This window comes from Eleginops maclovinus, chromosome 9 (genome assembly GCF_036324505.1).
Source record: "Eleginops maclovinus isolate JMC-PN-2008 ecotype Puerto Natales chromosome 9, JC_Emac_rtc_rv5, whole genome shotgun sequence".
Lineage (NCBI taxonomy): Eukaryota > Metazoa > Chordata > Actinopteri > Perciformes > Eleginopidae > Eleginops > Eleginops maclovinus.
In genome coordinates, this window is record NC_086357.1 from 14,215,444 (window position 1) to 14,227,740 (window position 12,297).

Here is a 12,297-nt window from a genome sequence, read left to right on the forward strand (position 1 = left end):
ATACAATGAAAAAGGAATCCCTCACTATATTTTTTCCGTTTGGTCTAACTGGCCGAGAGATTAATGATGATTAAAACACTCTACCAACCAGACTGATGTCTGAACACAATTTCAATTGATATACAGCAGGCTAAACATGGTTAGCTTTGGGTTGTTTTTAACTTTTTATTTGTAACAATATTGTTTTCTGAAAATACTTTTGCAGCAACGCCCTGCAACATAGACTCAGTCACACCCAATCACAAGTGGGAACTCAGACACAACCACAATCTGCTGCTGCTGGCTGCTATGCAAATCAGTCCGGGGACGTTTACTCCTCCAGTCTGGACCAACGTTCTGCTAATAAAAAGTCCAGAATATGTCTCCTCTTACCAACGACTCCACAGGATTTGCCCTTGTATTGATGGCGGAGCGATGACCGTTTGTAAACCACATGGGGGCGCCCCTCTGCTCTCTCCCCCCGCTCCGTCCTGGTCTGGTTATCTGGTGAGACAAGGGGTTCAATCAGGTACTCCTCTCCCCCTGCAACAATCACCCCCTGCTGCAGAGAGACAGAGACGTAGAATAGAAATGAATAGAATAACAGGAATAATTGTTTTCATGAAACAAATGTCACATTATTAAATAACACATATCATGCAAAATGCTCCATTAATGATACAACCAACATCAATCACTTATGTTCTTCAGAGACAGCAAAACAAAGAGCAACAAAGCAGGCAAGGTAAATTAAGGTGAGCAGAAGTGAGTCTGAGGCCCTCTGAGGGATCCTCCTGCTAATGGGTCAGAAATTGGCAGCTGGAGAGGGTCAGGCTTCATAACAACCTCTGGGCTTCCACTGCAGCAGATTTTGAGCACAGGGTTTAGTTTTGTTGACATTTCTGAACTCCATGTACGATCACTTTCTATGTAGTTTATTTGAAAATGAGAACTTTTCATAGTGAGTGAAAGAGGCACATCAGTTTATATTACGTTAGCAGTCATAATATAATTTCTTCGTTAACATGTGTTGAGTACAATACTAGCAGCAGTTACAAAGCCTTTAGTGAGAGATATTCGATTCACAAACACAAAAACTCACAATCACACATGAGAGCATGAAAGAGTGAATGAGAGCGGGAAAAATGAGAGTGAGACAGAGAGTGATACACTAACACTTCCTTTGAATCTGCTCAGATGTGTTGGCCCAGTCAGAGCGAGCGTCTCACCTCGACTCACTGCGGCGGCCTTTAAAGTGCCTTTAATCCCATAATAAAGTTAGTGATGCTCCCCTGGACACACCACCCGCTCGCTGGTGAATGTGCTCATGCTGGTCTGACCAACCGTAATTAAGTGTGCTGCTTATTAACGCTTTGTGAGCACATCTAATCCTCAGCTGTGTATACAACTGTTATTTTGGAGCCTGCTGTTTGTAGTGAGAGGATACACAGTTACACAGTGCTGTGAATGCGTGAACATTATTTCAGCCAACAAAATGATGCATGACAATTAGGTTATCCAGTCCAGTGATTCATATATGGAACTAACTTTGATCGTTTTTTGTGGCAGTAACACGCTGATGACTTTATGAGAGTGGGAAATATACAAAATGAAATTGATGATTTGCATTGATGACATTATGCATTGTGGGTTATAGGTAGATGTTACACGTCAAACAAAGTGCTGAAGGTGCTGATCTGTTTAACAACACCCATGCATTGTTCCCATGCCAGAACAGGGCTCACTTAACAAAGCTTTAGGGAGGATTTGCATTTCTTTCTACGTTAAAAAAAAAACTATTCATTCTTTATGGATTTACTTTAATCACTTATGTTAAATCGAGTGCTGAATATCATCATTTCTACAAATTGAGTCTTGCCTAAAAAGAGTGTTAACATCTAGAGCCAGTGTCATTGTATTTGAGTGTTTTTCTGTGGTGTGTTTCTTTTACATTTTTTCATTATGTTAAGCACTTCAAATGTCATTGTTGCTGAATGGTTTAAATCAACACTAATATATATATATATATATATATATATATATATATAATCTTAATTTGCCTCATCAAGTTTGTTCAATTCATACATGGCCATGCCAGGTCGTATTTGAGTTATGGTTATTACAAGTTTCCAACTTTAAATAGTGTTCAGATCAAAATCCAAGTAATTTAAACAGGAAAACTTTGACTTGGCACTATTTTAGATGAAACTGCCTGAAAACCAAACAAACATAAACACCAATGTCTGCCAAAGTTTATCTTTCATGATAAATAAACCAACATTTCTGTAGTTTAAGTATTAGATTGTCAATGCACAACTTCTGTTACCCCTCCATTCTATATGGCTTGTTGTGAACATGGCAAAAATCTTTTGAAAGACCAAAGGGAATCGAAAAGTAATATGTAGATTTCTTTTAGTTTATTAGTATATAGAACATGGGCCATGCAGAACACACATTTTGAGCCGGAATTAGCTATAAAGCTTGTTTGCATCTGCAGGTACCTGAAGGTTAAATGGTGGTCAAAGTTTGTAGGCCTGAAGTTGTTGCACTGGATATTTAACAACATCATCATAATGTCCTATAAACGCGATTAAATATCTGCATGGATACAAATCTATAACACAAATAATTATAGTACCTTTTTTAGGATTTCATTTCCAGTGCCTTCTCATTTTTGAGGAACACACTGGTTGGTTTGAAAGATTAAAGCAGGCTCGAGTGCTCAAACCTTATTTAATTGTCAAGCTTTGATGTCCAAATCAAGCATAGCTGATCCCTCATTTGCTTGGCCAGCACGGCTGCCGCTGACCTCACTCAGTGTATTAGATGTGGATTAGACTTGCAGGTTTTAAGTCTTACCAGGCCGTTACAGTTGCTCAGGGCCACTTTGCTTGAATGCGGCTGGTCTTGGAGGTGTCCTACATAATGGCAATGGGGAGAGTAAGGATGACTCCAGGCTAAACGACCTTTCTTCCAATACTCCACCCTGAACTGCCGGGACAGCAGGCCTCCCTGCAGCGTCAGGTTCAGCAGGAAGTTGTTACGTGACGTGGACAGCTGGTAGAAGAGCTAATAGATAGAGAAGGAGAGAGTTCAGTTAAAAAAATCTCTAATTTAACAATAATTTATGTGCATACATTAAAGACAAACAAAACTAAAAAGTGATTTTCCAAAAGTATATTACAGAGTCAGGTAGTCTGTCTTCAGTGCTGCGTCTTCTTCTTCTGTGATGTGGAGGCGTTTCTGCATCCATAGTCTCGCCATTTGGTTCTACACGTATTGGGATGGCTATCTCATACTGGCCTAGACTGGACAGGAAGGCAGCTAGAGGGAGAGAAACAAATCAGAGTTTAACTTAATAAAGCCAAAACGCAGCTTAATCTGATTGACCCTAATTAAAATAGTCCAGGATTTGGGGATTGCTTATTTTGAATAACACTGTGTGTCTTTTTATTGAGAGAGTAACCCAGTTGGCAAAGAGAAACTTGCAGGCTTTTTGGCCCATTACTGACAAGTTCCCTCCACTCCATGAGCTCCTTCCCGCATGAGGCCAAAGGGATGTTGCCATAGTTACCCTGAAACTGTATACTTCCTGTCTCTCCCAGTCTGTGCCGGGCCTGGTGGAGATTTATTGTCCAAACATACACGGCTCCAAACAGCCAACGTCAGCTAACTAACGGGGAAAGGTCACCAGCAAATGAGCCCAGTTTTCATCAAATCTTTGGCCTCACTTGGTGGGGCCGCAGCCCCTTCCCACACTGAGTAATTACCCAGAGATCAGAGTTCCCTGGTACAGACTTGGAGAGCTCTGTTATAGGAAAAAACTCTCTGAAGGCAGCGGATACGTCTGGCTTGAATAAACAGTAAGCACAATTATAAATGCTGCCTTCACATGGAACTTGTGAAGTTGCACTGTATTTTCAAAATGGAGAATAAAGTTAAAAATATACTCTGCATTTTAGGGCTAAGTCACAAAAATGGGCAATGGCTTTGTTTAACAAATGGTGAATGAAACATTTTTAGTATTTTTATTTGAAGTTTAAGTTTCTTCCACTTGGTATGTCGGTGCACTTCTTGAAATGAGGGTTTGAGAAAGAGGGACAGCCTGTGAAGTTTTAGCTTGAAATGCTTGTAAAACCCTGAAAACACAAGACAGCTCAATGATGGATACACATCAGAGAAAGATGCAATGCAATTCCAAGATTAGGCACAAAAAGGGTATTTTTTTACTGTGTTAGTAACACTATGTGTAAAACCATGTGTAAATATTGCTCTTAACATTTTCTGCCTGTGAGGGGTGGGTTTAATTCATAACTGTTTCACTGAACTATTACATTTACACAGAATAACGACTCCCTCTCGATACATCAAGCGCTACTTGCCTAAAAATCTATTAATCTGTCTATATTGTTTTCAGACCTCAAAAGAAATCAGCCCATCCATATACTAATGTCAAACATCAACAGCTAGCTCTAACGTTGCATTAGCAACAGGTTAGCTTAAGACATTTAGGTAGTTGACTTAACTTTTAACTGATAACAGAAACTCTAATTTAAGATCTAAAATTACACACACAGCGGCTGGGTAGCAATAATGAAGGCAGCGGCTATAGATAACAATCAAATGAGGGAAGTAGGAGATTTTGGGGGGGAAGTTTGGAAAAAAGAACAGATGTACACTATATAGACAAAAGTATTGAGACACTCCTCTTCATCATTTAATTCAGGTGTTTCAGCCAGTCCCATTGCCACAGGTGTATAAAATCAAGCACCTAGCCATGCAGTCTGCCTATATAAACATTTGTGAAAGAAAGGGGTGGTTCAAAAGAGCTCACTGGATTTGAATGTGGTACTGTAATATGTTGCCGGCCAGTTTGTGAAATTTATTCTCTCCTAGATATTCCACGATCAACTGCAAGAGGTATTATTGCAAAGTGGAAATGTTAGGAAGGACAGCAACTCAGCCACGGAGTAGCAGACCACATAAAGTTACAGATCAGGGTCGTCGAGTGCTGAGGCGCACAGTGCGTAAAAGTGGCTAAAGCTCTGCTGACTCAATAAATGAAGAGTTCCAAACCTGCTCTGGCATTAATATCAGCACCAAAACTGTGTGCCGGGAGCTTCATGACATGGGTTTTCATGGTCGAGAAGCTGCATGAAAGTCTTACATCACCAAGCACAACGCCAAGCGTCGGATGGAGTGGTGTAAAGCGCGCCGCCACTGGACTCTGGAGCAGTGGAAACATGTTTTGTGGAGTGACCAATCACGCTTCTCTATCTGGCAGTCTGATGGATGAGTCTGGGTTTGGTGAATGCCAGGAGAATGTTACCTGCCTGACTGCATTGTGCCAACTGTAAAGTTAGGTGGAGGAGGGATAATGCTATTGGGTGTTTTCTCTGCGGTTGGCCTCGGCCCCTAAGTTCCAGTGAAAGGGATTCTTAATACTTCATCTTACCAAGTCATTTTGGACAATTCTAAGCTTCCAACTTTGTGGAAACAGTTTGGGGAAGGCCCTTTTCTGTTCCAGCATGGCTGTGCCCCAGTGCACAAAGCAAGGTCCATAAAGGCATGGCAGGATGAGTTTGGTGTGGAAGAACTTCACAGGTCTGCACAGAGCCGTGACCTCTACCCCACTGAACAACTTCGGGATGAACTACAACGGAGATTGCGAGCCAGGCCCTCTTGTCCAACATTAGTGTCTGACCTCACAAATTCTCTTCTGGATGAATGGGCAAAAATTCCCACTGACACACTCCAAAATCTTGTAGAAAGCCTTCCCAGAACAGTGGAAGTTGTTTTAGCTGCAAAGGGGGGACCAACATCATATTAATGCCGAAGAATTTGTAATGGAATGTCATAAAAGCTCCTGTAGGTGTGATCCGAGGTGTCCCAATACTTTTCTCTATATCGTGTATCAACGTCAGTTTAATTGCTCAGGAGGGTTTGTAAACAAACTAGCGCTAGCAAAGCAGCAGGTAGTCATGGCAAGCTTTCATGCTCATCAGATTAAATTAACCGATCCGCAAACGCTTGATCGACCCACACTCAGTTTCTTGCTCTCATTTATATTAACGTGATTTAAGCGAGCCATGTTATAAATAACTTGTTTAACTTAGCTAAACATGCCTGCGGCCCACTGGACTCATGGGAAGCCGTTATGCCTCTGTGCAGTGCCGTAAGTCCAAGAAAGAGGCAAGTGTTGTGGTTAGTTTAAATAATCTGGTTAAAATCATTTGAACAGTACAAGTGACGTTTAGACTATGTTAATGGTAATCAATAGATTACAAACTGGTTTACAAACAAACCTAACCATCCTGGAAACTGATGGTTCAACTCTTGCTTTCCCAGAAATACATCCTTCCTGCCCTGAAAAAACACCACAAGTTATAAGGCAGGTGGGATAACCATTACCTTTGAAGCAAAGGAAAAGCTCCAGGAGAGAAAATAAGGGTAGGGTGTTAATGAAGTAGATGTACCTCACCTCCAAGGAAGAAATTAATGAGACCTCACACAGAATAAAATGTAGACTAATGAAAACCAGTAAAACTAATTACTATGTAGTTTGAACTAAACGTTTAAGCGGAAGTATTTTATGACTTAATGAAATGGATGAGGAATGTTTTAAGACTTTTTACAACTGCATTCTATCAAAATACCTCCAATTTCTACTATTTCTACGTATATACATTAGTTTTACACTATATGCAATGAGACTATTCATTCACAGTGTTCTTAAGTCGACCCTGAGAGAATTCAATAGTACACATATTTGATATAATATCCTTTAACAGTTTGCAAACTGAGCCCTTAGCTATTCAGCATTTGACTATGTTACAGTAAGTACACATCAAAGCAAAGAGCAAACAGAGTGGAAACATGCCTGCTAAATTTAACAGGACCCCTGAAAGGTTTCACCCTGAAGCAGGCATCACCCTGTTTTCTGTTATCAGCAAATACAAATAGTGGAAGGAAATATTCTGGATGGAAACTGTCCCTCCCTAAACCCAGACACACCTTAATGGCAATTCAGACCAAAATGCCTTGTTTCAAAAAACTACTTTATGGGTAGGAATAATCTGTGACCATTCCATCAGTACTAACTACAAGAGAGAGAATTGGTGGCACGAGTGCTCACTGTAGGATGATCATTCTCTGTCTTCCTCCTGTAAACAGGAAGATGATATATGTATGCACTTAGATCCTTTAACAGTTGGCAAAAAAGCTTTTGTGGCTTATTCAGCTGCCCTCTACGGTTTGAAAACACAATTGATTGGAGCAGGTTTGCTGAAGAGAAAACAGTTCTTGGTAGGTTCATCGCTAAAACAACCCCTCTTAAATTATACAGAGTTATTTGTTCTTGGTAATTCAAAAAAGTTAGGTATTGCAGGCTTTAGGACCAAACAATCTGTACCTGTGGAATGAGCCACATCAGGGTTGGAGGGGAGGGTTATTTAAGAGAGCAGCGTGGCAGACAATTTGAGACAAATGGCTGGAGGGGGTCAAAGGTTAAGTTTAGGAAATACACAATCATAGCCTTGTTCAGGGTGACGAGACAGGGACACTGCAAATGTAATTCTTTGCCTTCAGGGGTTTTCAGGCGCTCCAGCTTCTCTTTGAACATGAGAGACTGTGTTGTTTGAGATGGTGGGGGGCACGTGGCTGTACCACAGCCACATGATTTGTTGAAGCGGAGTTCAAGTTCAGCAGCCACAGACCTGTAGGTCTGAAGTGTACCTCAGATGGTCAGGCTGACCTGAACATTTTTTTCTACAGCTCAGGAAGAAAAATAATACTTTCTACGAGGAACAAACAAGGAATCCTTTAATGACAAGTAAAGAATAAATTAAATATAGAAAACGTTATTATTTTCTTCACATGGGTATGGTTAATGTAATGTAATGAGTAGATTGTGTTTAAATAAAAACACTGATTTCACTCTGGTCGCCGTAAAGTAAAATATATTGAAAGGCTCTGAAAATAAAATATATAATATAACATAATATACTGTGGGTTTAATTCTAACTCTGGTTTGGTCGACCAGTGTTATGCAACCTCGCATTAGACCTGCTCAAAGACTGGGGCGGCTGACTTTGCTGTTTTTGGTGGGAAATCATTAACACATGTTCATATATTACCAGGTTTTGGGTAATAGCTATAGAATAGAGGGTATACCTAAAACTGATTTTGATTAACTGTTAGGCATACTAAGATACTTGTGAATTTTGTTTAAAATGGTTTGACATTTTAAATTCATCCATTTAATAATAGGACAGTACACGTCTCAGTCCTCAGGCCTTTTTCAATACCAACACTCCTGAGTTGGTGACTCTTAGTTTCAGATCTATTTATCCATCATTGGAGCTTTGGCCATAACATTCATACTGTGGTACCTATCCTTACTTCCTGTGGGTACATTAGCCTATTGTGGGCCGTGATCCATATCAATTTACAAGATTGGCTACGGTTATTTTTTTGTTATTACTATAATTTGTCAGGTATTTGATGTGTATGTAATCACCTCCTCTCACCTTGTGACTGGGCGAACTCATCTCTGTGACCTCCTTCGACCTCTGTGGCAACCATGACGATGATGACAGTGCAAAACAGACCCGTCCTCCATAGCGTTTCCATGGTTACTACAGTAGTTGCTATAGTAACAGATTTCAGTGCAGTGGTCCCCGGGCCTCTGTCCCAACATGTCTTCTGCCCTCTCGGATGCCCCAACGCCTAGCAGTGGGACGGCTCAGCGCTTGTTTTGGCCATGGCTGCTGTAGACCTGTGGGATCAGATAGACATGGCTCCGCTGCAGTTTGTGGATCAGCAGGTGTGGAGGGAGCCTTGAAGAGTCCTCAGAGGAGAAGAGACAGATCTGAAGGGGCTCAGCAGCAGTGTCAGGTTCAGACTCCTTTCTATATCCCTGTGAAAGAGAAGTTGTTTAATGAGGAAGGCCAGGAAATGGAGGGGAATAATGGTGTGAGAGTCAGATTTAGGCTAAAAAGGGAGGAACAAAGCAGGCATAGTAAAACTCAGGTTAAATAAGAGAGAGCATGAGATCTCTTTGACCCATGCAGTTCCCAGTTTAACAGCACAAATCTACCCAGTTCATATTCAGTGTCCAATTAAGGACTGCCCAGTCCTGCTTTGTTCCTTCAGCTAATCAATCTTGGCTTTGGCGAAGGGCAAACACCCTGTCTTTCACTCTGATGACTGGAGACAACAGCAGGTCCCAACCTGGGGCCCCTGAGGCTCCGCTCTTTAAGCTGCCTGCCCACCGGAAAGAGTTCAAACACAAAGAAAGCCATTGATCTTGTAAAAAGCTGCGCTTAATGCCCAAACAGGGCTTGAAGTGGGTATTATGTCAGAGGCTCTGTGGGTAAAATGAGCCAATTTGAGAGGAGCAGCAGGTAGCCATCACTGCTTCGCTGACTGTGGTGGTGGGTTGTATGCCTGAGTGACTTGCTGGCTGGTTGCCTGACTGTACAGCTTACTAATTGGCAGGCATGCAGACGGATGGTATAAGTGCCTATATGAAGCTTGTTTACATTTGAGAAAGTGTAGATTACTGTGATAATTATAGCCTAAACAAAAGTTTTAAAGTACTTTCACATAACATGAACAACACTCTTAATATGGGTCCTTTTAGATATTTAGTTTTATGATTTTACTAATATATATATTGAGCTGAACATAAATTTTATGGAAAAACCTTTTGTCATTGCTCCTTGGTGGAGAAACAAAATCCAGCACCAATTATTGCTTTTCCACTACTGCTACTGCTTTTTTTTAAATAAGATTCATGCTACGACATTGTCATTGAATTGCGTGAAATTATTGATTACCGAGGTCTTCATTTCAGCAGAGCACTTATTACAGGACACATTGGTGGGACCAGTTAATTATCTGGCCACTTAGTTGAATGTCATTTGCATACTACTTCACAATGCCAGTGAAATTCATTGTTTTTCTCAACCAGTAAACGCTAATTATGGTTTAACATTTTAGAAGAGACAGCGCTAAATTATCATTTGGAGGTAACAGTTCGACCAGACTTACATCAAAGATGTAAAACTTGGGTCTCTTGTTCATTTTCCAAACTACTAATTTAAATGTCCTGCACTAAACATAAACCAACTTATTTTAATTGGGTTCTTTACTGACAAACCAACATAAGAGGATCTGTTTTTATAATGACAAAGGAAAACGACCCACAGTACCAATTATGAAGAAGACCAGAGCCAAGCTCGGGACTCACATTTTATGGGTGCCCTTCTGTTTGACTTGTGTTTCTTGACTATGGATTGCAGCGTCAGATAAAATAAACCAATCCTTGCTATTCTCCAGAAAAGTTTGCCCACCCGGCTCACTCTTGTCCTCCCCTGCCTCCCCTTCATCCTTCCCTCAGTGCCGTCTGGGGAGAAAAGAGCGAGCGGAGACGCCACACTGCCCCAGATGGCTGGCGGCAAACCAACTGCAGCCAAAGGTAATCGGAAGCAGATGGGAAACCTTTTGGTGACGAGAGCAGGGGGAACAAGTTGCCTCCTGAAAAGAGGAGGGAAAAAACGAATGCAAAGCCCGAGGGGAATGAAAGAGAGACAGTGGAGTGTAAGTTGTTCGAGCCAGCTGGGAGAACCATTCTTGAGTTTTAGTGCTGAACTGAGTGTGAAGGAATGACTTTGAAAAGAGCACTAATGTGCCTTTTATTTCATTTGAAAAACAATGAGAAGGTATAGTAAAAAGAGAGCTTTCTTTAAAAACACTGAGGGGGCTTTTTAATGTTGCAGCTTCTCTCATACGTGGTACAACGGAAAGTCTTTCTCTCTTCCCTCCCTAAGGCTTTCTCCCAGTCATTTCCTGCAAAAGCCAAACTTTACTCCATTTTCATTACTTCTTCTGCTCCCTCTCTCAATTTATTGTGGGGTTATTAAACTTGCTGCTTGATATCAAATGCTTTTCATTACATCTTACTCTCATTGTTTATTTAAACAAGAAAAAAAGGGGGAAACCGACCCCCCAGTGCTTTCCCTTGGTGGTTTTAAGTGAAGCTGCTTAAAGAGATTTGTGAACAGCCTTCAAAAGATCCTCACAACAACACTGCCTTCTTGGTAAATTATTGCCCCATTATAAACCACACAGAATTGCAGCTAAATTAAGAGAGAGCTGTCTTGCAGAGGTGATGGTGTCATAGATCTTCTGCGGTCTGTTGTGTAAAACCTTCCCTCTGGGCTGTATCACTTTTGAGCAAAATAAAAAACGTATGTTTGTCAGCAAGCCAAGCTCTCCGACTCTCCGCTCTGTGTTTTCCTTGGATTAGCTGCAAATATCGAGCATGAAGCTGCAATCGCGGCCAAGAGAGAAAGTGGTCTGAGCTGCAGACAGGCCACACAATTTCCAACGCAATCACAATTTGCAAAAGAGAAAAGAACAAGGGGAGAAGAAAGGGGTCATTGTTAACAAGAGAGAAAAGTTGGACCGCTCAGGATAATAAGGTGGGGATTTTAGGACGGGCCCAAATGGCAATGCAATCACGCCAGTGGATCCAGTTTGACACGTCGTTTTTTCATCTTGTCATCCACTACTGACAGCTGCTTTTAATGTGGTTTAAGGGATGTACAGTGAGTTTTTTCTTTTTCTTTTAAAGACTACAGCTAACTATGCTGTCCTTGTCTTTAACTGTTGCCAGGGAAAGTGGAGCTATCCGAAAAACTAGCACGTTAATCAAAACCATATGACCGGCTCAAAGTAAAGTCTGTGTGGAGCGAACAGATGCTAAGTGTCCCTCAGCTTAGCTTCAAGTCTAGCACTCCCCCCACTCACATACACATACATACTGCTTCCACTTTGATCCGGGAGTAGCTCATGAATCAGCTTTAGGTTCAGTTTATTATTTCAGTAAACTAGTGGTGTGGATTCTCCTTCCTAATAACACTGTGAGGCTGTGTAAATAACTAAATAAGACGAATGTCACAAGTCAGATGGAGTGTTTCAGAATGCCTCAGCAAAAATGACTCCTTCCATAAGACTATAGCTTCAAAAAGAGCTCCACATGAAACCCTGAACAGGTGATAGAAATAAAGCAAAGAACCGGGGGATATTTCCTAGACTAAACCCTCATTCTCTCTGTCTGCTACCAAGACAGAAAGAGAAAGAGGCAGGCATTCCTTTCTCAATTTCCCCAAATAAACAGTGTGCAGATGAAAAGTGGGAACATAAACAGGCCACAGAACCTCGGATGTGCTCCCCTAACTCTGAAAATGTGCCTCTCGAGTCTGAAACAATATTTAGTGAGAGAGAGAGAGAGAGAGAGAGAGAGAGAGAGAG

At 41.2% G+C, this 12,297-nt stretch overlaps 1 protein-coding gene across 4 annotated transcripts in view; it reads right to left on the reverse strand.

The window, feature by feature from the left end:
* The window catches only part of adamts10 (ADAM metallopeptidase with thrombospondin type 1 motif, 10), a 39,421-nt gene that overhangs the window by 25,937 nt on the left and 1,187 nt on the right, over nucleotides 1-12,297 (reverse strand). For 3 of the 4 annotated variants that reach the window (XR_010166410.1, XM_063890942.1, XM_063890941.1), the window contains exons 2-5: nucleotides 8,508-8,896; nucleotides 3,164-3,303; nucleotides 2,839-3,048; nucleotides 373-541 (exon numbers count right to left, since the gene is read on the reverse strand). Coding sequence is in view for 2 of the 4 variants with exons in the window: in XM_063890942.1 (XP_063747012.1) it covers nucleotides 373-541; nucleotides 2,839-3,048; nucleotides 3,164-3,303; nucleotides 8,508-8,610 (622 nt within the window). In the remaining 2 variants the exon portion in view is untranslated. Of the gene's footprint in view, nucleotides 1-372; nucleotides 542-2,838; nucleotides 3,049-3,163; nucleotides 3,304-8,507; nucleotides 8,897-12,297 lie in introns of those variants that run through there. The other variant, XM_063890943.1, reaches the window with a different exon arrangement.